Source organism: Protopterus annectens, chromosome 1.part2 (assembly GCF_019279795.1).
Source record: "Protopterus annectens isolate FY-2018-M chromosome 1.part2, PAN1.0, whole genome shotgun sequence".
In the NCBI taxonomy this organism is placed as follows: domain Eukaryota; kingdom Metazoa; phylum Chordata; order Ceratodontiformes; family Protopteridae; genus Protopterus; species Protopterus annectens.
In genome coordinates this window covers 508,193,675-508,218,977 of record NC_056727.1, presented here as the reverse complement: position 1 = coordinate 508,218,977, position 25,303 = coordinate 508,193,675, and the positions used below count along the sequence as shown (strand labels likewise).

The 25,303-nt window shown below is 39.0% G+C and overlaps 1 protein-coding gene across 2 annotated transcripts in view; it reads right to left on the bottom strand.

The window, feature by feature from the left end:
- LOC122789881 (myelin and lymphocyte protein-like) overlaps window positions 1-25,303 on the bottom strand; it is a 278,451-nt gene that overhangs the window by 52,282 nt on the left and 200,866 nt on the right. For both annotated transcript variants that reach the window (XM_044057320.1, XM_044057316.1), the window contains exon 3: window positions 7,759-7,896. In XM_044057320.1, the coding sequence (XP_043913255.1) occupies window positions 7,759-7,896 (138 nt within the window). The remainder of the gene's footprint in view (window positions 1-7,758; window positions 7,897-25,303) is intronic.

The following is a 25,303-nucleotide window of genomic DNA, read 5'->3' as shown; positions in this document are numbered from 1 at the left end:
CAGGGATTAAAGGAAGAAACATATCAGTATGAAATAGAGGGGGTACCTCCAAAGGAGTTTTGGGTGTATAGAACACAAAAGGGCTTGTGACTTTCTTATGTACCTTTTCAGCTAGCATGACAGCTAGGAAAACTAAATCATCAGGTGTTAGGACACATCAGCACAGATAAATTGTGGGCAGTGGTAAAGGAAAAATATTGGAATCCATATTTAAAAAGGTATACAAGTTAGTGTCAGATGAATGTTTAATTTATTTACAAGTCAATGCTAAAGGTAAAAAAAACACAGTTACATAGGGTGCAACCAGCTGATGGACCCCAGTATGCAGTTCAAATTGATTATGCTAGACCATTACCTATGGCAAAAGGGGGGTACATGTATCTGTCAGTAGTAGTGGATGTATTTTCAAAATGGGTAGAAGCAATTCCTACCAAGACTATGACAGCAAAGGCCACAGTAGAAGCCTTATGGAAAAACATTTTCTGTCACTGGGGATGGCCTAGGGTCACAGAGTCTGACAATGGGCCACATTGTGTTCGTTAGCTTATCAAGCAAATGTGTAATTTGCTAGGAATACAGCAGAGGTTTCATGTGCAATATCATCCACAGTCTAATGGCATAGAAGAAAGAATGAACAGAACTCTTAAGAAAAGATTATAAAAGGCATGTCTAGAAAAGGGAAATCCATAGGTACAATATCTCCCAAGTATTTTAATGGGCAATAGGGCAACACCTAATAGCAAAACAGGAAGTAAAATGCCTATACAACTGCCATTCAATCCACACATACCAAATGGTAGGCTGATGTTAGGAATATGAAAACAACAGCGATGGTAGAAACAGCTTACTGAATTTGTGATGGTATAGCTATAGAACAAGCTTTACATTTATGGAAAAGGGTTTCAGTTTTACTGCCAGAAGAAAACCTTCCCTGTGGATGAAAAAGTGCTTGTAAAAACATTCCAGACAGGAGACCCATGGGACAGCAATTGGCAGGGACCTTTTAAAGTAATGGAGCAAATAGGACCCTTGGTATATAAAATCAAGTGGTAAAAGAAACAAAACAATGCTTGTTATAGAGATCGATTAAGTTTTGAAAAACAAACTGACAATAAAGTTAACAACACTAAAACATTGTAATGGTATCTTTATTTTTTTCAGGCAAATTTTTGAGTTGAAATTAGTAACATGAAGATGGATGGAGCACATCTTTTTGGAATACCAAAATATAATCGGTTGCAGACTAATGAACCAAATGCTAATTAAAATGCTTGTAAATGTAATGTAAATAATTCTTGCTTTAAACTTAAAATTTGTAAGTTAATAATGAGACCAGTATGTTTATTTATTGTGATTTTTCTGCTGTATTGGTTTACACAAGCCACACATCACTCTTACAAAAGAGAGAGTAAGAATATATGGAAAGATGAACAGGATTGGTTGCTATCTTTCAATACATTTCTGGCAAGACAGGGGTGGTATGCATGAGATATGAAGGTATCTAATTGTTGGGTATGTAGTTTAATACTCAGAATAGCAGGGGTAATGCCTTTAATACCAGGTCCATTGAATACATCTGATAGTTTGCAAGTATTAACAAATGAAACAAGAGATCAAATTGTCAATGTACAATTGCATAAAGCAAGGGTACGACTATCAGTCATGGTTTAGGGGTTTAATGTTTTCAACAGAATGGCACAATACAAGTAGGAAACAGTAATTGCACTTCAACAGCTGCATTGCATAACTTCATGAAGAAATAACAGAGTTTGGTGTTTTCCCCACTAATTTTCCTATTCTCATGCCATCTAAAGGTCAGCTGTTATTAAGTCAAACACAGGTAAAAAAAATTCTCAAGATGAGACAAAAATAAGTGCAAAAATAATGTAACATGTTGGAAAATAAAATATCCATAAACTTTATGGTTGCGCACTATGACACATCTACTATGGGTAGGGCAAATGGTAGTATAGTAAATAGCACTGTCACTTTGGGAAATGGATTATATTATAACTGTCATAAATATGCCTATAAATGGTTACCACAGGAATGGAGTGGAACTTGTTACATAGGATTGGTAATAACAGCAATGCATCATGTAAAAGAATTAAGAAAGGGAGACATTAGAAATGTGAGAAAAAAAAAACAGAGCAGCTCTTGATGTAATACAACATCCTGTGGAAGAATTAGATATGTCAAAACATTGTCATTAAAACCTTGATTACTTAAAATTAAAAAGTATGAATTTAGGAGACAATGTAATTGCAGGAGCAGGTATGTTTCAATGGTATGGAGCAGCCAAAGCTATTTGGGAATTAAGAAAATTATCTAAATGCCACTTTTAGTGTGATCTCTGACATTACTATTGAAATGACAGCCATAAGAACTATGGTTTTACAAAACAGAATGGCCTTAGATTATATACTAGCTTTTCAAGGTGGTACTTACTCTTTAATAGAAGAAGAATACTGTTCATTTATCCCAGATTTATTATTTATTTATTTATTTATTTGTCATTTGTTTACAGGGGTGGTCTGACTAGGTCTACAGAACCCGATTTCAGCAGAGGCCCACGGAGAAAAGCTCCATATATAGTACAAGTACAGTATAATCCAATCCAATACAAATGACATTAGAAATACTATACAAACATAAGCTGAAAGAAACTAAGCTACAAGATTACACATCTAGACAATTCTATAGCATTAAAACATAGATAGTAATATAACATAGATAGTAATAGTCATTCTCACCATATACATAGCCTATGAGTAGATATATGTCCAAAAGTAGTACGTAGGTAGTGCACTGTATGACATTAACAGTTCTAGTACATGAAAAAAATAGAATGTTGGTTTCAGTTAGGAAAATAATAGCAGAATGTTAGTGATGCATAAAGATAATGAGAGAGTTAAGAATAGAGACATTACAGCTTGAGTAGTAACTTAAGGATATGGTATAGAAACAGAGATGAAGTTAGGACAGCTTTAGGCTCTTGCAGACTGTGAGAGAGTGAAATATGGCAGAAGAGGAGGATGATGCTAATGTGGAAGAAGAAGAAAAAGCTGAGCATTAGGCAGGCTTTATACAGAAGCAGAGCCATGTATTTCTGAGATGAATTTTTAAAGAGGCTTTGAAACGGATTAGGCCAGGCATAGACCTGATAGCTAGAGGTAGTGAATTCCATAGTATAGAGACATAGTAAGAACATAGAAAGTGACCAGGTTTTCTTGTGGGTTTTGAGATAGCTAAGAGATTTTTGTCTTCTGATTGTTGGGATTGATTTGGTGTGTAAGGTGTAACTAGATTGATAAGTGCAGGGCAGGCAGGCAGTAGGCTTGAAAATAAAGTTGTGCAAGGCAGATAGCTGAATAAAGGCAAACTGGTTAAGGAGTTCAAGTCAGTTTAGTTCTAGTGGTGGTTTACAGTGGTATGCATGATAACTAGAGTATGTGGCAAACTTTGTAACTTTGTTGTAAGACTGTTCCATCTTGCTTAGGGTAGAAGTTTGTAAGTTAGTTAGGATAGGGGCACTATAAAGAAGGGAGGGAAGTGAAAATGTTTTTGCAAGAGTTGTTTTGGTTGCTACAGGAAAGCAATGTTTGTTTTTATATAAGATCCCAATTTTGATGTATTTTCTTCATATTTTGCTGTAAATGGGGGTTGAATTAAAGTTTATCAATGATAACACCTAGAGGTTTGGTTTCTTGCACTATTTCTATGACAGTGTTGTCAGATGCAAGGATGTTGAAATGATCAGTGTCACGGGAGGTGTTTTTTGGGGTGAAAGAGTACTAGTTTGGTCTTCTTTGGATTAAGAAAGAGATAGGCATTTCTTAGCCAGGATTTGACTGCAGTAAAGGACTGTTGAGTTTTTGAAAGTAGTTCTGGTAGTGATTGAGTGGTACAGATTATGGTGGAATCATTAGCATACTGAATGAGGGTTCCAGGGTGAGAGGCAGTGTGAAGGTTGTTTGTGAAAATGTTGAAGAGTAGGGGTCCAAGGATGGATCCTTGAGGGACTCCAGTAGGGTTGTGGAGAAAGGGTGAGAGTTCATTTCACCATTTCACTGCTTGTTTACAACCCTTGAGGTAGCTCTGAAACCATTTTACTGTGTTATGTCAGAAGTATAAGTTAGACAGTATGTTCAATAGTAAGGGGTGATACACTGTGTCGAAGGCCTTGGAAAGATCAAGGAATTCTGAGGCGGTATAACATCCTGCATCTCTGGCCTTGTCCACAGTGTCTGTAAAGGATAATAGGGCTGTAGCTGTGCTGTGGCTGGGTCAGAAGCCATATTGGGCTTTGGTTAGAAGCTTGTTTTGTAATACATATTGCATTACCTGCTGATTGATACCTGTCTTGAGAATTTTGGATATGGGTGACAAGATGGATATAGGATAGAAACTGGATGGTTCAAAAGAGGTGCCTCCTTTGTAGATGGGGTGATATGAGATTGATTCCATATGGTAGGTACTTCTGATTCAGATAAAGACCTATTTATAAGGATACTGATTGGGTAGGTGATTGAGTTGGCAGCCAGTTTGAGGTAGTGTAGTGTGGTGGAAGATTATCAGCTGAGGTGGAGCAGGGTTTTAGTTTTTGTAGTAGTTTCTTAATGGTTTCAGTGGGTATGGGTGAAATGAGAATGGAGTTTGTAAGACACATTGTTGAGTAGGAGGGTTATTAATGACAGGGTTAGAAGTAGTTGATGGTCTAGGGTTCATGTCTGACAAGGTTGAAGGGAGGGAGTCCAGCATAAGGGGGGGCTCTTTAGTAGGTCTGATATTGATTTTATGAAGTGCTTGTTAAAGGTGAGAGCTATTTGTGATGGAGTTGTGCTCCTTGTTGATTCCAGGGTTAAGTAGAGAAGATATGGACTGCCAAAATTTATTGGGATTGATTTTACGCTGGAGATGAAGCTTTGAATAGTATGACTTCTTATCTCTGTTGATTAGTTTTGTCACTTTGTTACATAGTGTTTTGAAATTGACATGATTTTGTTCATTTTTGTTTAGTTGCCAAGTTATCCAGGCTAAGTCCCTTTGCTTTATCAGGTGTTTACATTCCTTAGAGAGACATGGTGCTGAGTTATTTTTGATTCTTTTCATATGAATGGGTGCTAGGGTATTCATTATGTGAAGGAAGGTGTGATTAAAATACATTGCAGCATCATTAAGGGAAAACCAAAACAGAATTTATTAAAACACACCTAGAGATTATTACAGAGGTCTCACAGCACAGCAGAAAAGCTTGGAATACTGATTGGAACGATTGGATAAGTAGTCTATTTACAGGATAGACAGGAAAAATAATCATTTTTTAATTGCTATTATGGTTATCATTATGCTTGGTTGTGTACTACTCATATGTACTAAAGTTTGTCAAACAAAGCTTGTTGCTGTTACTAATGAGTAAATAAATGTTATTACAGAACAAGTAGAACAGCAATTGTTTTTAACTGATGAATAAAAGTTTAATACAAAAAGATGGAACTGTTAGAATATGTTGAAAGGGTTAATCAAACTAAACGTTTGCTTAAATGCAGGATTAGAGCTTAGCAATGTAAATTTGGCATCCATACTATGTGATGAAACCCTGACAAAATTAATTGGTGCCTTGGAAAACAAGAAACATCTGTTAATGGACATGCTTCCTCATAGAATCAGCAGAAACTCTGAGAAACAATTCTGAAAAGCAAACATTGCATGCTTTTTCACAAAATCAGAAAACTCTGACATGCTTCCTTACAGATGCTTCCATACAGAATCAGCAAAAAACACCAAACAGGATGTGAAGTGCATGACAAAAATCGTATAAAGAGACTGTAAACTAAACATTGTTTTGGGTAATTATATGAACTTGGTTCTGAGGTAAATGGAGAATCATCATCCATATCTGTAATGAAAAGTAAACCTTGTTATAAGCCATAACATGTGGTACATTTTGTCTATTTTATGAGTAACTGTGCTTAAATAAGTTTAAAGGTTAAAGTAAGTCCAATTAAATGTATCACTATATGTCATCTATTCTCTAAAATATTTTAGATCATTACTGTCAGACAGTTTTGGGATGTATAGTTCCTGACTGCTTCAGTCAAAATTATATACTCCAAAATAGAGAAATTTTTTGGTCAGCACTTTTGTACATCAGCTCACTCCAGGTATGTTTTCTTTGAATACATCTTTGGGAATTTTTATTCTTCTCTAGGATCATACATTTCTGCACAGCCCATTGTGTACTTATACTCTCCACTCTGACCAATGCTTCCAACATTTCCATACTACATGTGCTTCAACATACAAAGTTTACCCTAACAGAGCAGGAAAAATGTTCTTTATATCAGACTAAACACAGCTAAAAATATAAAATTTGATATTTGGTAAGTGCTTTCAAGCCAACAAGCTCTTCATCAGACCAATACAATACAAAACACTGAAGCAGAAACACTTAAGTACTAAAACCAATAAATCATATTACAAAAAACAATTGGTCAATAAACTAATCTTCTGGCTTTCGGCAAATGTCTTAAAGGAACCATGGCATTCAAGCTATTGTCTTTATCAGCTTGCAGTTCCACTATTCATCTGGTCTCCACCTTCTCAGTGAAATTATTGACATTACCACCCCTCAGACTCCTAGTGAGCAGCTGAAGCACCATAAGCTTAAAGAAATGTCCAGGAAACTCAGCTATATGTTTAGCCAGTACATTACTGGCTTTACATTTGCAGATATCATTAAGAAGTAAAGCCAGTAATGCACTGGCTAAACATGTAACTTTTACTTCTCTTCTTTTACTACTTTTTTATATTGTGCATTTGTGTTGATACAACTTTAGGCTGCATTTCGTGCTTTTTAATTTCTCTTTAACTTCCGATATATGTTGTCAACTTTTAAAACCCAGCCTTGTGTAGTGATTAAATGCAGTCCCAGAAATTGCATTCAACAGAAACATGATTTCAAGAAATATTTTCATGAAACCTACAGGTACAAAAATTCAACAAAAGCATGGTAAACATCTAATTTTATGTGTGGTGAAAGCCCTGTGACCTACCCATGGAGGGACATTACCTCCCACACCTCTCATACCCTGGGTACCTAAACTAACCCTCATATCAGACTGGTTTTGGGAAAAAGGAACATGCTAAGAGTTTCTGGAAAATCCAATGCATTTTTCAGTCTTCAAGTCAGGCAAAAATACTTTCAACAAATTGGTATGCTAAATTTTAAATAAATGTGTGTGCCATTTGATATATTTACTTATTATAATCTAGACAGAAAAGAGATCAGTATCTTCAAACAGCATAATATATGACCACAATGAGAAAATACACATGATAAAATAATAAAATCTGGTTTGCTGTCACCCAGTTTAATTGTTCATTTTAAACTAAACTAGAAATACAATAAAATATAACAAATATAGTTTTATGTTTCTGCATCCTTGTGCTGTTTCAGTCTTGCAAATGAAACTCATGTAAATTCATTTAAAATGTATTGTGCTTCTGCTTTATATCTAGCTATACAGTGATATTCATCAAAATGAGTAAGCTGTATTGTGCACTTTAAAATTTTGCCACATTCACAGTCATTATTATTTAATTGAAAGGAAAGAACTTTTTGGGTCTGTGTGTGGGGGGACAGAAATATGTATGCATGCACACACAATGTTGTTGAAGAAATGGCAAGTATAATTGTGTATTGATTTGGAAAGATACACTTGCTTTAAAACACTTTTAGATTGTGATAATACTTACTGAAGCTGCAATGTTTTCTCTATAATACTTAAGAAGTGTGTCTGTGTCTGTGTTTCCTGAAATCGCAATGGTTGTAAAGGCTTCTAGCACTGATGCGCTGAGATAAAACAATGCAGCAGTTCCATGGTAAAAAGCATCCTACAAAACAAACAAAAAAGAACAAACATATAGATCATTTCTATGTAATCATAATTCTCTATGATAACATTTGTAACATATTTATTTTATAAAACAGTTTACTAATATGTATTGCTCATGATAAACAAACTGAAACAAACTCAGATTAAGACAGGTGGCAAAACAGAGAACTATTAGAATAGACGCAGGTCAAATTTTCTAATCTATCTAATTGTATCGATTCATTTAACACAATTGAAAAGGAACATATTTGCATTTCATTTACTTCCATGCTTCCATAATATTAGCTTGTCATATTTTAGGTGGCTGGAAGGAATGTTGTGTTATATGAATGCATGGAGTGACAGGATGGTGTTGGAAAAGTTCTACTAAACAAAATGCTACATGTAAAGTTTTCTGTTTTTTTTTTTTTTTTTTTTTGATGTTCTGTTTGTTCAGTGACATAGTGATCCTAAGTAATATCTTGTTTGTAGATGGGCTGAGTGAAGCAGTACTGCTGTTAGCAAAGCTTAATTGTTGTTAGTATTTCCATGCAACCTCCATCGGTTACATTTATTTATTTATTTGCCTTTGTTGACTGAGAAAGTTTGACTGGGCAGAGCCCATTTTCAGCAGAGGGCCAGGGAGAAAATATCCATTACAGTACATTCATATTGTAAAGTTTTGTGTGTGTGTGTGTGTGTGTATGTGTGTACAGAGAAATATGCTTACATCTATGTATACCTATCTCTCTCTCATATATATATATATATATATATATATATATATATATATATATACACACACACACACACACACACACACACACACACACACACCCCGGTAACTACCCATGCCCATTTTTTTTGGCGACAGTCAACATGACCGAATCACCTAGAGCCATATTTTACAAGTCGGTTGAGGACCCAGCCTACTCTCTGACCCACGCCAGGGACCCATGCTAACGGTGGGAGGGGTATATGTGCACCTATTGGCCAGTGTGTGCCGGCCATAAAAGCACAGCAGCCCTGGGTCAATAGGCTACTGGCTGGCCAGTGTCTAGTTGCCCAGCCTGGGTTACCTGGGATAGCTCTGTTGAGTGAAAGCTGGACATAAAACCAACCAACCTGCCAAACATGAACTGAGAATTGCTACGCTTAATGTAGGTTCACTGACAGGATGCAGCTTAGAAGTGGATGACATGATGATACGGAGGAGGCTGGACATCCTATGTATCCAAGAGACAAGATGGAAGGGCAGTGCAACAAAGCCACTTGGCTTGGGATCCAGACTCTACTACTCAGGTAGTGGACAGGCTAGAAATGGTGTAGGAATTGTGGTGAGACAGAGGCTTCAGAAGTCAGTGAGGGATATCATCAGAATTAATGACAGACTCATGGCAATCAGACTCCAGTGTAATGATAGGACAGTATTCATAATCTCAGCCTATGCCCCACAGCAGGGTTGTGATAGTGAGGAAAAGAGTGCATTCAGATAGCAGTTGCAGGATCTACTAGATAAAGCAGGACAACATTAATTGGTGTTGATAATGGGTGACTTAAATGCACATATCGGGACAGACAGAACAGGATACGAGGACTGCCTGGGTCCACATGGGTGGAGCAATAGGAATAAAGAAGGAGAAGCCATTCTAGACTTCTGTCTGGCAAATGGCTTGATATTAGCCAACACATGGTTCAGAAAGAGAGACAGTCACAAGATCACATACAAGAGTAGCCAACATGCAACTCAGGTAGACTTCCTCCTAGTAAGGAAAAGGCACTGGGGTAGAATCTTTGCAAAGTCATCCCCAGTGAAACAGTCGGTTCACAGCATAAACCAGTAGTTGCCACAATCAGCTGCAAGCAGTGGTCAGAGAAGGCTCTAAGGTCAACAGAGACCAGGCTGAAGACCTGGAAGTTGACTTGAGAGAAAGTACAGCAGTTCAAGGAATTACTCAGGGCTCTAGCACCCCAAGAAGAAGAGGAAATAGGTGGAGATGAAAAAGAGTGGCAGCACCTAAAAACAGCATGTGTTAGGACTACAGAAAAAATATGTGGCCGAGCCAGGTATGGAAATAAGGTACATAAGGAAAGCTGGTGGTGGAATGCAGAAGTGCAGGAAGTAATCAAAAGAAAGAAGGAGTGCAGGAAGAAGTGGGAGATTGAAAAGACTGACCAAGCTAGGAAGGACTACTGGTTGGCTAACAAAGTAACTAAGAAAGAAGTTGCAATAGCAAATAATAGGGCATCAGAGGCACACTATCAGCTTCTGGAAAGTGACTCAGTAAGGGGCACAAAGAAACTATACCAGGTTGCAAGGCAAAGACAGAAAGACAAAGAAGATAGTCAGACACCCTTCATAAGGGATTCCAGCAACAACCTGCTTACCAGCCCACAGGACATCAAAGGCAGATGGAAGGAGTATTTCCAGCAGCTTCTGAATGAAGAAAACCCCACAGAAGTGGTACTGCCTCAGAAACAGCCTACAATGAGAGTAGAAGAAGAGCCCAGCTTAGAAGAAGTAAGAGCAGCACTAAGGAAAATGAAGTCAGGGAAAGCAGCAGGCTCAGATGAGATCACAGCAGATATGATAAAGATGCTGGGTGAGCTAGGGGAGAAATGGCTCCTGAGGGTACTAATTGCAGTGTGGAGAGAAAGGCGTATCCCAGATGACTGGAGAATAAGCATACTCGTGCCAGTATACAAGAATAAAGGGGACATCCACAACTGTGGACAGTACAGAGGCATCAAACTCCTACCACATTGCATGAAAGTTCTGGAGAGGGTGATTGATAAGCGGATCACATGAGAATAGTAGAATGTAAGATGGGAGATGAACAGTTCGGATTCAGATCAGGATGCAGCACAATTGACCCGACGTTTGCATTGAGACAGATACTTGAGAAGAAACTAGAGAAGAGGAGAGAGTCAAACTGGGCTTTCCTAGACTTGGAGAAAGCATATGACAATGTCCCAAGAAAGCTGATCTGGGCAGTACTGCGGTGGTTTGAAGTCCCAGAAACATTGGTAGAATTAGTACAGGCTATGTACAAGGACCAGTGACTCAGAAACAGACAGTGTTTGGCCTCACTGAGGGGTTCCAAGTGGGAGTGGGTGTACACCAGGGTTCAGCTCTGAGCCCACTGCTGTTCATACTTGTAATGGACTACATCAGCAAACAGGTTGGAGGGGTCAGAGCAACAAAGCTGTTGTATGCAGACGATGTGGCAGTACAGGCAGACTCTGCTCTAGAACTTCAGCAAAGGATAGGAGAATGGAATGCAAATCTGAAGGCACATGGGATGAAACTAAGCACAGATAAGACAGTGGTAATGGCAGCAGATTGGGGAAATCAGAAGAAGCTGAGAATAGAGATAGATGGAAAGATAGTGGAACAAGTAAACAGCTTCAAGTATCTGGGAGGGGTGGTTGAGGAGAAGGGTAGTCTGAATGATGAGGTCAAAGCTAGAATCAGAGGGGCTGCAGCCAACTGGCATAGAGTATCAGGTGTAGTCTATGACAGAAGAATGCCAAAGAAGCTGAAAAGTAAGGTGTACAAGACAGTGGTGCGACCAGTACTACTGTATGGTACAGAAACCTGGGCAGTAAAGGCAGAACAGTTGAAGAAGCTAGAGGTGATGGAAATGAAGTGCCTGAGAAAGGTGATAGGATGCACACTGCAGGACAGGCGAAGAAATGAGGACATAAGAGCAGAAGCCAAAGTAGCTCCAATTGTAGAAAAGATCAAAGAGAACAGATTACTATGGTATGGGTACATGTGTAGAAAAGCAGAAGACAATCTGGTGAGGGAGATTTGGGACAGACAGGAAGTGAGGGCATCCAGCAAAGAGGTGGATGGATTGTGTGAAAGAAGATCTGCGACAGTCAGGCATGAGTGTTGAAGAAGGCAGGAGAGTGGCACTGAATCGAGAGATTTGGCGACAGTTAATACGATACCCCAACCCCATGTAAATGGGAAAAAGGGGGATGATGATGATGACACACACACACACAAAAGGGTACACACATACATATGCATGTAAATATATACTTCTCCCTATCTAGCTATAATTCTCAAAGTGTACACAAAAAATAGTTGTGAAAAATACATTTATCAGCTAGTGTCATTATTATTATTTTTCATCTTCTAACTTGTGTCTTCAAACATCCACGAAAAGCCGAGAAATCCCTGGAACTGGAACAGAAATCCAAGCAAAGAACAAACAACTGACCAGGAAGCCAAATACCCCAGCAAATGAATCCAACAATGGTAGAAACCACTCCAGTTTGCAGTTGTAGAAAGAAGCAATCTTTTACAATTCATGGTTAAGCGCTTTTGTCTAAACATAGACTTCTTCAGAACCATCAAAACTTCTCTAAACACTGAATTTAAAAGCTCAGAGAAGTCAAACTACACCCATAGGAACTGTCAATCAATAGGCAGGCTGAACAAATCCCAGGAAAGTTCTGAAAGGTGTACATACACCAAAGAACACTTCCACATAAAACCAAGTATAAATGGCTAAGAACAAATTTAGAATGTCAAAATACTACAGAAAGCCATAACAATTTTAAAATTTTGCTCAAACTATATGGACTTTTCTTTTAAGTTCACTAGCAATGGAAATATAGTCATTTAATACAGGTAGATTTGCTGTGTCTAAAGCCAGGTGCCATGTAGAATTGTGTTTTCTCAATCACCAACAAAGGCGTGGTGAATATTACTTCTTTCTTTGGTTTCAATATCTACAATTTTTCTGACTTAAACATAAGCCCTGAATATCACAACCTTTTCCTTAAAGGATTCAATTTTATACCAGCAACCCAGGCCAACATGGTGGATACCCATACTTGATTTAAAACTTTTGCACGTAAACTCAACTTTCATGTACTGTTTGGTGAATCTAATTCTTCTTTGAACAAATTTAGGAGGAGGAGTTTGGCTAAACTATATAATACCATACTAAGCAGACTGCATAGCTACTGCAGTCCATTGACATTAAAGGAAAATATTTATTCAAATGAAGAAAGGGAGATTACTTAAGGTGCCTGGCATGTAAGACACACAAATATAATGTACTATAAGATTAGGAACTCAATTTTTTCAATACATAGTTGGATGGATAAGTTGTTAGAATATATATTATGCTATGAATAAATATTAGTAAAAGGCCATGATAAAGATGTTTATCTGATGAAAATATTCTCACCACTCTATCTGCATATGCTTCAGTAACATTCATGCTGGCAGAAAAAAAAACTTCTATCCAAACAAACACATAATATGCACACAGACACACACACACACACACAGACACACACACACACACACACACACACACACACACACACACACACACACACACACACACACACACACACACACACACTTATTTATAAACCAAAGTCGTGCAACTGGAGTACCGCAAAAATGGAATGGAAAATGAAATTCAAAAAATAAAAAGGAAGCACGACTTCAGTCAGCCTAACAGAAAATGGCAGTACCCATTTGAAATATTGGTACCCACTAGATTGAGTCCCAAAACATGGAGACTGAATGACCAAAAAAGCAGGCTTACAAAGTCCAGGATAACCATTATTGTTTCTCCATGGTTTGATGAGCTTGGAGTTGATATATATATATATATATTATATATATATATATATATATATATATATATATATATATATATATATAATATATATATAGAGAGAGAGCCCCTTCATATAGTCAACACTTCAGAAAGTCGACTTTCATATGGCCGAGACCATATGATCGACTTTTGAATGTCGACCATGGGGAACCAGCATCTCCCTACAGTACGGAATGGAAAGATTTCCATCTTCCACACTGTAGTGCGATCTCGAAGATGGTATATTTAAGTTACGGGGGATGTGCGGGCATGGCCCCCCACGGGTGGTGTGCTAGCAGTGTTTTTGTGAGTGTTTGTTGTTTTTTTTGTTTTTCTTTCATATGTTCGACATTTCAAATGTCGATCATATGGTTTCGGCCATATGAAAGTCGGCATTTCAAGTGTCGAACATATAAAGTGTATATATATATATATATATATATATATATATATATATATATATATATATTCAAGGGGTGGGGGACTCATCCCTTGAAAAAAAGAAGTTTAAAGGAGAAGAGAGATTTTGCATTTTCATTTGGTTTATTGGCATTCAGCATTTCAAGTACCTACATGTCAGTAGGGAACAGAAAATGACATTCTCAACAAAATATACCAGAATCTAAATATTTACACTATTTAATATTAAACTAATTAAAACATATAGCTATCTACAAAACATATGGATATTAAGTTCTATACTATATAAAGCCAATAGTTATCTATAAACCTTATAGGTATTAATGTAGCTCTCACTACAATACTAAAGCAGTACCACATAATTACCAGCTTTAAACATACTAAGAGCAGTATTCAGAGACAAATACTGCACCATGTTATATGAACTAGGACAACGAGTGATGACACACTGTGAGGGAATGATTCAGAGACACCCATAGCATGACCATGATACTATCAATCTATTTATCTATCTCTGTATTATTTGTTAACTGGGTTGGTACATTGGTCATAAAAGACCCTTTTCATGTACAACTGAGGCCAGAAGGGAATAAAAGCCAAGCAGTACTAAAAGGTATAACACATGATGAAACAACATCAGAATGACATTGTGAAGATATGTGAAGGCTGCCAGTCTAGCTAGATAGAATTTTGCAGATAATTCTGTCATTTGTAAATATTAATATAAGCCATAAGCTTGTTCTTTTAAATGGAAGAAAATGGTGTTAAATGTTGAACATCAAAAATGTAACAGTGCACCCTGCTGGATGAAAGCTGATAAGTCAAGTCTTGTATGACTGTTTGATCTCAAACTCGGAGCCATGGTGTCTGAACCAGCAGATTCTTTCTATTGTTTTGAGACCAGAGTTCATTGCTAGATGTTACAAATATAATGTCTTTAATTGCTGGTGGTTTCCTGATCAGGTGCAAGCTTACTAAGAAATGTAAATGTAGAGCTTATGTTAGCCTGGGTAACCAGAGAATTGTTAAGAATGACGGAATCTAAAATGAGTCAGCAGGATGTATTATCAATTTAAAGGACTTTCTTGGAGACAGAGAGAGGGCATTTTGGATTTTGTCTAAAGCTGACCACAACTCGCCAGTAGTCCGCTTTTGCTCTATATGTAAGGTTATTTAGAACTGTGTTTGCTCTTAGGAAAAGATAGGAAACAGTAAGTTTAGTCTAGCTGTTTTCTATATTTATATCAGAACTATTCTACAGTATTATTTTAAGCATTTTCCTGTGATGTCTGAACTCTTGACTAGCACTGTGTAATAAGAAGTATTGCCTTGTGTTTTTATTTATTAGTATTAAGTATTTTAAACCTTTAAACAGTGGCTGTTTTGTATAGAGATAATTTAAGCTCTAGAGTGCATTGCATGTATATAGTAATATGGTACAAAGCAATTCCAAGTAAGTCTTGCTGCTCAGTCACACTTACTATTTGGATAATAATATTGCACAGTAATAATTGGACACCCTTTGGTAAAGGCCTTTTTAATAGCTGATATTAGGGGTTCTGGTGGCAGTGGATTACTACCTTATAGCCTTGGCATAAAGGGCATACCTAGTGAACCTGTGCCAGCCTTCCCCAGGAGTGTCTGTGTGTTTGTATATAAATCATATATCAAAGTGTGTCTGTGTCTGTGTGTGAGCTACTTGGGCAGGGAAGCACTGGTTGGACAGAGGGAGTGCTGGGAGGACTTGGTTTGGAACCCTGGCTAAGGACTCCACTCTATAGCTATGCCAGTGGTGAGTCTTATTGGGGATCTGGAGAGAAAGGGAGAAACCAGCCCCAGATTGACTGTGATCTCTGTGTGCCCTTAAGGAAATTGTACTTTACTGTGTGTGTATTTGTTATCCTTCCCAATGTGGACAGCCCTAACTGGTGTTAGTGGTGAGGATTGAGGCTCCTGGATTACTGGGGCAGTGCATGGGATCACATAATAATTGGTAGCAGTGGTGGGATTTCCATACCACATATTAATTGGTTGGCAACTGGCTTGTAGTGGTGTGGATAGTAAATTCCTGTAGCTTGTGTACAGGGATCTTTAAATATGTTTTTTTTACTCTAAATCAGCCACACAGTGAATATTCAGAGTTCAGATCACAATTATTTTATTTCTTTTGTTAGCTTAGTTAGTCAGGGAGAGCAAGCAAGCATGTCAGCAGAGGAGTATGGCAAGCTGTCAAAGAACCAGTTGGCTGAGATGTGCCAGGCTAAGGGACTGGTGTATGGAAACCTGACTAAGGCAGACATGATTGCAGCTTTGCTCACAGCTGCATGAGAAAACAGCAATCAGGAGGGCAATCAGACTGGCCGTGGGGATGTGTAACACTCACAGAATGGACAGCTCAACCTTTCTGCAGAGAACTTAAAAATCCATGTGGAGCTAAAGAGATTTGTGTTGGAGGCCAGGCACTTGGAAACAGAAGCAGCAGAGAGACTAAGATGTCTACAGGCTGAGGAGAATAAGAAACTGCTACTCCTAGAACCTGAGGAGAAGGAAAAGCAGAGGCAGCATGAAACGGAGATGCTGATTCTTTGCCAGAGTCATGGAGGTAATGGGGAAGGGAGTAACCAGACCCCAGAAGCACAAAACATCAATAAAATTTCTTCCGCATTTTACAGAGGGGGATCATTTTGATCATTTTATTCATATGTTTGAGAGGGTATGTAAACAGGATGATGTTGATCAAAGGCCTGGGTACAGTTCCTAACCCCCTTACTTCATGGTGAAGTTGTAACTGTGTTGTCTAAACTTTCTGATTGTGAATATTTTGATTATACTGCTGTTAAGAATTGTCTGTTAGAATTTTTTTTAAGCTAACACCTGAAATTTATAGGAAAAAGTTTTGTGAGCATAGACACAAGTCAGATGAATTTGTGTGTGAATATGTTGCTGAACTATACTATGCTATCCTATACTATACTCTAGGACAAGCTACCCATCTATGTCAAGCAAAGTTCTTCATTAGCACTCTTCAAGAAAAATCTTGAGTGGATGGGAAATAGGAAATACACCCCAGGGATCACTTCTGTGTCTCTGCTGGACAGTGGCACAGGAAAATAACTTTCTTGGGTGGTATAAGCTATGGTACCTTGCTGGCTAGGTTTACATAGGCCCTTGGGCCGATAGCCTAGTACCTACCTATGAACCTATGAACTGAGCACTTATTTTCATAGGTGGGTGAGTGGATGTCAGGTCACCACTTTTGAAGGGCTGGCAGACATTTTGGTGAGGGAACAAGCCCTTAGCAATTTGCCTGAGGACATGAGAATCTGGTTAGCTGATAGACAATGTGCTACTTCAGATGAGTTGGGGAAAAAGGGAGACTTATATCTAGCAGGCAGGGTATCTCTGCACAGGAAAGGGTCTAAAGGAACCCATGGTGGGCAGCCCCGACTGCCCCAACAGAATCTGCCAGTAGCAGGGGAAGCCTCTAGTTAAGGTACATGTCCAGGACCTAGGGTTAAATGTTTTGAATGCAACCAGTGGGGCCATGTGACATATAGATGTCCATGGAGGCAAGGTGGGGAACAAAAGGTGAGACAGCCAGTAAGTGGGAAAGACAAAATGCCAACAGTAGGTTGTCTTGAAACAAGTGGTACCAAACTACCACAAGAAGTTATATCATATTATACTGAATGGCAAAGAGGCCATTGCTAAGAGAGACACGGCCTCTGACATAATCATTGTGAAGCCTGCAATAGTTACAGAGGACCACTACTTGCCTGGGCAGTTTACTCCAATCAGAGCTTTAGAGTGGGAGGGTTGAATAAGAAGCCAGCAAGTAGGTATGTTTGAGGAATGATTTTGATAATGCAGTACCATGTGTTCATGCAGTTACATGCACTCAGGCTTGGAGACAAGCATGTGGATCTGGTAGCCTGAGGGAGACCCAGCCAGACCGCATACTTGCAGCCAGGACTGGTGAGTTGGTTACTTCAGGGAGGGAGCTACTCTGTAGCAGGGAGACTGAAGGTGAGCCACAGCTGCTTGTAGGTACTGATCTTCCCTTGGACAGAGCGACTGCAAAGGTAGAGTTGAGTAGTAGTACCCAGGTTGACAGTGAGGTACCACTGTCAGAAGATGCCAGACTTCCTGTGAAAGGGGAGCTGGGAAGGGTTACAAAGAGAGAGTTGAGACAGGTTCTGCTCTCAGACCCTACATTACAAGGCCTGAGGCAGGTAGCTAGTGAAGCACCTGATATTCAAGGCAAGGGGGAATCTGTATACTTGTACAAATGGTTACTGTATAGAGAGTGGACCTTAAGGGAGGGCTTGAAGGTGAGAGGATACAGCAGTTGGTAGCACCTAGAGCCTACAATCTGGTGCTTCTAGCCATAGCCCATGATATTCCCTTTGCAGGTCATATGGGCATAATCGTACAAAGAGACATATTATGCAGAACTTTTATTGGCCTGGAATTTCTGTAACAGGGTACTGCAGGATCTGTGAGTAGTGCCAAAAAGTATGCAAGGCAGGAGACAAGGTGAGAGCTCCTTTGATGCCTTTGCCTGTGATTGCGGAGCCATTTCAGAGGGTAACTATGGATATTGTGGGGCCTCAGAGTACCCCAAGTTCCATAGGGAAAAAGTATATCCTAGTGGTAGATTATGCTACAAGATACCCTGAGGCAGTGGCTTTGTCCTCCATTGAGACAGAAAAGGTGGTAAATGCTAGAGATTTTCAAAAGGGGGGGTTTCCAAAAGAAATACTGATTGACAGAGGTGCCAATTTCATGTCAGACCTGCTGGTTGTTTGTTGAAGTACTTTGGGGTGAAGCACCTGAAGACCACCCCCTACCATTCCCAGACTAATGGCCTTGTTGAGAGGTTAAACTCTACAATCAAGTCCATGCTACAGGCATTTGCAGACCACTTTAAAAGGGAGTGGGACAAATATTTGCCCCATTTGTTGCTTGCTTACAGAGAGGTTCCCCAGGAATCCACAGGTTTTCCACCCTTTCAGTTGCTGTATGGGTGTAGGGTGAGGGAACCTCTAGATTTAGTTAGTCATGAGTTGGTGGATGAGTGTGAATCTCACAAGGAGTCTGTTGTGGCATATGTCCTATACCTCAGGACAAGGCTCAGGGAACTCATGGGCTTGGCACAGGAGAACCTGGCAGAAGCCCAACAACAGAAAGAGGTATGGTATGACAAGAATGCTTGAACTAGAGAGTATGGTGTAGGGCAGCAGGTAATGCTTCTCATTCCTGTCAAACACAACAAGCTGCAAGTATCTTGGGAGGGACCCTACAAGGTGGTAAGAAAGGTTAAGTGATGTTAACTACATGGTAGAACTGCTAATCAGGAGGCAGGAGCACAAATTGTACCATGTTAACATGAAACCTTACCATGATAGGGAGGCCCTTGTGTTGAGTATTTGCAGTGGATTGCAGGAGGAGTCTGAGAGTGATCTGGTGACTGATCTCCTCAGTGATGCTTGGACTGACACCTCAGTGGAAGGGGTAGCAATGTTCCAGCAGCTATCTCCTACCCAGGTTCGAGAAATCCGAGCAGTGTTACAGGAGTTTGGGGGCATGTTTACTGGGAAACCAGGTGGATACAGGACCCCAAAGGCCTATTAGGCAGGTCCCTTATAGGGTGTCTGAGTGAGTCAAACAGACTCTGAGGGAGGAGATACAGAAGATGTTGGAACTAGGGGTAATTCAAGAGTCCAACAGTCCTTGGGCCTCCCCAGTGGTGCTGGTGCCAAAGAAGGATGGCAGCACCAGGTTCAATGTGGACTACAGGAAATTAAATAGTCACACAGAGTCAGATGCTTACCCCATGCCTAGGACAGATGAGGCCCTAGACCAGCTGGGTGGGGCTAAGTATCTTACCACCATTGATATTACCAAGGGTTACTGGCAGATGCCCTTGACCCCCAGTGCTAGACAGAGGTCAGCCTTTGTGACTCCTTTTGGCTTGTATGAGTTCAAAAGATATATATATATATATATATATATATATACACACACACACACACACACACAAAAGGGTACACACATACATATGCATGTAAATATATACTTTTCCCTATCTAGCTATAATTCTCAAAGTGTACACAAAAATAGTTGTGACAAATACATTTATCAGCTAGTGTCATTATTATTATTTTTCATCTTCTAACTTTTGTCTTCAAACATCCACGAAAAGCCAAGAAATCCCTGGAACTGGAACAGAAATCCAAGCAAAGAACAAACAACTGACCAGGAACCAAATGCCCCAGCAAATGAATCCAACAATGGTAGAAACCACTCCAGTTCACAGTTGTAGAAAGAAGCAATCTTTTATCGGTAAAACCACTGCAATTCATGGTTAAGCGCTTTTGTCTAAACATAGACTTCTTCAGAACCATCAAAACTTCTCTAAACACTGAATTTAAAAGCTCAGAGAAGTAAAACTACACCCATAGGAACTGTCAATCAATAGGCAGGCTGAAAAATCCCAGGAAAGTTCTTAAAGGTGTACATACACCAAAAAACACTTCCACATAAAACCAAGTATAAATGGCTAAGAACAAATTTAGAATGTCAAAATACTACAGAAAGCCATAACAATTTTTAAATTTTGCTCAAACTATATTGGCTTTTCTTTTAAGTTCATTAGCAATGGAAATATAGTAATTTAATACAGGTAGATTTGCTGTGTCTAAAGCCAGGTGCCATCACCAACAAAGGCATGGTGAATATTACTTCTTTTTTTGGTTTCAATATCTACAATTTTTCTGACTTAAACATAAGCTCTGAACATCACAACCTTTTCCTTAAAGGATTCAGTTTTATACCAGCAACCCAGGCCTAGATGGTGGATACCCATACTTGATTTAAAACATTTGCACTTAAACTCAACTTTCATGTGCTGTTTGGTGAATCTGATTCTTCTTCTTTGAACAAGTTCAGGAGGAGGAGTTTGGCTAAACTATATAATACCATACTAAGTAGACTGCATAGCTACTGCAGTCCATTGACATTAAAGGAAAATATGTATTCAAATGAAGAAAGGGAGATTACTTAAGGTGCCTGGCATGTAAGACACACAAATATGATGTACTATAAGATTAGCAACTCAGTTTTTTCTATAGATAGTTGGATGGATAAGTTGTTAGAATATATATTATGCTATGAATAAATATTAGTAAAAGGCAACGATAAAGATGTTTATCTGATGAAAATATTCTCACCACTCTATCAGCATATGCTTCAGTAACATTCATGCTGGCAGAAAAGAAATTCTATCCAAACAAACACATAAAATGCACACAGGATAAAAGGGCACTGCATGCACATTCACATTCACATACACACACACACACACACGCATACTTATTTATAAACCAAAGTCGTGCAACTGGAGTACAGCAAAGATGGAATGGAAAATTTAATTCAAAAAATAAAAAAATAAAAAGGAAGCACTACTTCAGTCAGCCTAACAGAAAATGGCAGTACCCATTTGAAATATTAGTACCCACTAGAGTGAGTCCCAAAACATGGAGACTGAATGACCAATGATCGACTTTCGAATGTCGACCATGGGGAACCGGCATGTCCCTACAGCGCGGAATGGAAAGATTTCATTCTTCCGCACTGTAGTGTGATCTCGGAGTTGGTATATTTAAGTTACGGGGGATTTGCAGGCGTGGCCCCCCACGCCCAGTGTGCTAGCAGTGTTTCTGTGAGTGTTTGTTGTTTTTTTGTTTTTCTTTCATATGTTTGACATTTCAAATGTCGATCATATGGTCTCGGCCATATGGAAGTCAGCATTTTGAAGTGTCGAACATATAAAATATATATATATATATACATATATATATATATATATATATATATATATATATATATATATATATATTCAAGGGGTGGGGGACTCATTCCTTGAACAAAAGAAGTTTAAAGGAGAAGAGAGATTTTGCATTTTCATTTGGTTTATCAGCACTCCGCATTTCAAGTGCCTACATTTCAATAGGGAACAGAAAATGACATTCTCAACAAAATATACCAGAATCTAAATATTTACACTATTTAATATTAAACTAATTAAAACATAGAGCTACCTACAAAACATATGGATATTAAGTTCTATACTATATAAAGCCAATAGCTATCTATAAACCTTATAGGTATTAATGTAGCTCTCACTACAATACTAAAGCAGTACCACATAATTTCCAGCTTTAAACATACTAAGAGTAGTATTCAGAGACAAATACTGCACCATGTTATGTGAACTAGGACAACAAGTGATGACACACTGGGAGGGAGAGATTCAGAGACATCCATAGCATGACCATGATACTATTGATCTATTTATCTCTGTATTATTTGTTAACTGAGTTGGTACATTGGTCCAAAAAGACCCTTTTCATGTACAACTGAAGCCAGAAGGGAAGAAAAGCCAAGCAGTACTAAAAGGTATAACACATGATGAAACAACATCAGAATGATATTGTGAAGATATGTGAAGGCTGCCAGTCTAGCTAGATAGAATTTTGCAGATAATTCTGTCATTTGTAAATATTAATAAAAGTCATAGGCTTGTTTTTTAAAATGGAATAAGATGGTGTTAAAAGTTGAACATCAAAAATGTAACATCAGTGCACTTTGCTGGATGAAAGCTGATAAGTCAAGCCTTGTATGACTGTTTGATCTCAAACTTGGAGCCATGGTGTCTGAACCAGCAGATTCTTTCTATTGTTTTGAGACCAGAGTTAATTGCTAGATGTTACAAATATAATGTCTTTAATTGCTGGTGGTTTCCTGATCAGGTGCAAGCTTACTAAGAAATGTAAATGTAGAGCTTATATTAGCCTGGGAAACCAGAGAATTGTTAAGAATGATGGAATCTAAAATGAGTCAGCAGGACGTATTATCAATTTAAAGGACTATCTCAGAGACAGAGAGAGGGCATTTTGGCTTTTGTCTAAAGCTGACAACAACTCATCAGTAGTTCGCTTTTGCTCTATATGTAAGGTTATTTAGAACTGTGTTTGCTCTTAGGAAAAGATAGGAAACAGTAAGTTTAGTCTAGCTGTTTTTTATATTTATATCAGAACTATTCTACAGTATTATTTTAAGCATTTTCCTGTGATGTCTGAACTCTTGACTAGCACTGTGTAGTAAGAAGTATTGCCTTGTGTTTTTTATTATTTATTATTAAGTATTTTAAACCTTTAAACAGTGTCTGTTTTGTATAGAGATAATTTAAGCTCTAGAGTGCATTGCATGTATATAGTAATATGGTACAAAGCAATTCCAAGTAAGTCTTGCTGCTCAGTCATACTTACTATTTGGATAATAATATTGCACAGTAATAACTGGACACCCTTTGGTAAGGGTCTTTTTAATAGCTGATATTAGGGGTTCTGGTGGCAGTGGATTACTACCTTATAGCCTGGGCATAAAGGGCATACCTAGTGAACCTGTGCCAGCCTTCCCGAGGAGTTTCTGTGTTTGTATATAAATCATATCTCAAAGTGTGTGTGTGTGTGTGTGTGTGTGTGTGTGTGTGTGTGTGTGTGTGTGTGTGTGTGTGTGTCAGCTACTTGGGCAGGGACATGAAGCACTGGTTGGACAGAGGGAGTGCTGGGAGGACTTGGCTTGGAACCCTGGCTAAGGAATCCACCCTATAGCTATGCCACTGGTGAGTCTTATCGGGGATCTGGAGAGAAAGGGAGAACCTAGCCCCAGACTGACTGTGATCTCTGTGTACCCTTAAGGAAATTGTACTTTACTGTGTGTGTATTTGTTATTCTTCCCAATGTGGATGGGCCTAACTGGTGTTAGTTGTGAGGATTGAGGCTCCTTGATTACTGGGGCAGTGCATGGGCATCACATAATAATTGGTGGCAGTGGTGGGATTTCCACACCACATATTAATTGGTTGGCAACTGGATTGTAGTGGTGTGGATAGTGAATTCCTGTAGCTTGTGTACAGGGATCCCTAAAGATGTTTTTTTACTCTAAATCAGCCACACAGTGAATATTTAGAGTTCAGATCACAATTGTTATATTTCTTTTGTTAGCTTAGTTAGTCAGGGAGAGCAGGCAAGCATGTCAGAGGAGTATGGCAAGTTGTCAAGGAGCCAGTTGGCTGAGATATGCCAGGCTAAGGGACTGGTGCATGGAAACCTGACTAAGGCAGACATGATTGCAGCTTTTCTCATAGCTGCATGAGAAATCAGCAATCAGTAAGGCAATCAGACTGGCCGTGGGGATGTAAAACACTCGCAGAATGGACAGCTCAACCTTTCTGCAGAGGACTTAAAAATCCATGTGGAGCTTAAGAGATTTGAGTTGGAGGCCAGGCACTTGGAAACAGAAGCAGCAGAGAGACTAAGATGTCTACAGGCTGAGGAGAATAAGAAACTGCTACTCATAGAAGCTGAGGAGAAGGAAAAGCAGATGCAGCATGAAAAGGAGATGCTGATTCTTTGCCAGAGTCATGGAGGTAATGGGGAATGGAGTAACCATACCCCAGAAGCACAAAACATCAGTAAAATGTCTTCCGCAGTTTAGAGAGGGGGATAATTTTGATAGTTTTATTCATATGTTTGAGAGGGTATGTAAACAGGATGATGTTGATCAAAGGCCTGGGTATGGTTCCTAACCCCCTTACTCCATGGTAAAGCTGTAACTGTGTTGTCTAAACTTTCTGATTGTGAATATTTTGATTATACTGCTGTTAAGAATTGTCCATTAGAATTTTTTAAGCTAACACCTGAACCTTATAGGAAAAAGTTTCGTGAGTATAGACGCAAGGCAGATGAAAGTGTGTGTGAATATGTTGCTGAACTGAGCACTTATTTTCATAGGTGGGTGAGTGGATGTCAGGGCATGACTTTTGAAGGGCTGGCAGACCTTTTGGTGAGGGAACAAGCCCTTAGCACTTTGCCTGAGGAAAAAAAAAAGTCCCCAAGCCTGAGGACATGAGGATCTGGTTAGCTGATAGTCAATGTGCTACTTCAGATGAGTTGGGGAAGAAGGGAGACCTATATCTAGCAAGCAGGGTATCCCTGCACAGGAAAGGGACTCCCAGTGATGCTCATGGGTCTAAAGGAACCCATGGTAGGCAGCTCTGACTGCCCCAACAGAATCTGCCAGTAGCAGGGGAAGCCTCTAGTCAAGGTACATGTCCAGGACCTAGGGATAAATGTTTTGAATGCAACCAGTGGGGCCATGTGGCATATAGATGTCCACGGAGGCAAGGTGGGGAACATAAGGTGAGAGGGCCAGTAAGTGTGAAAGACAAAATGCCAACAGTAGGTTGTCTTGAAACAACAAGGGGTACCAAACTACCACAAGAAGTTATATCCTATCATAGTGAAT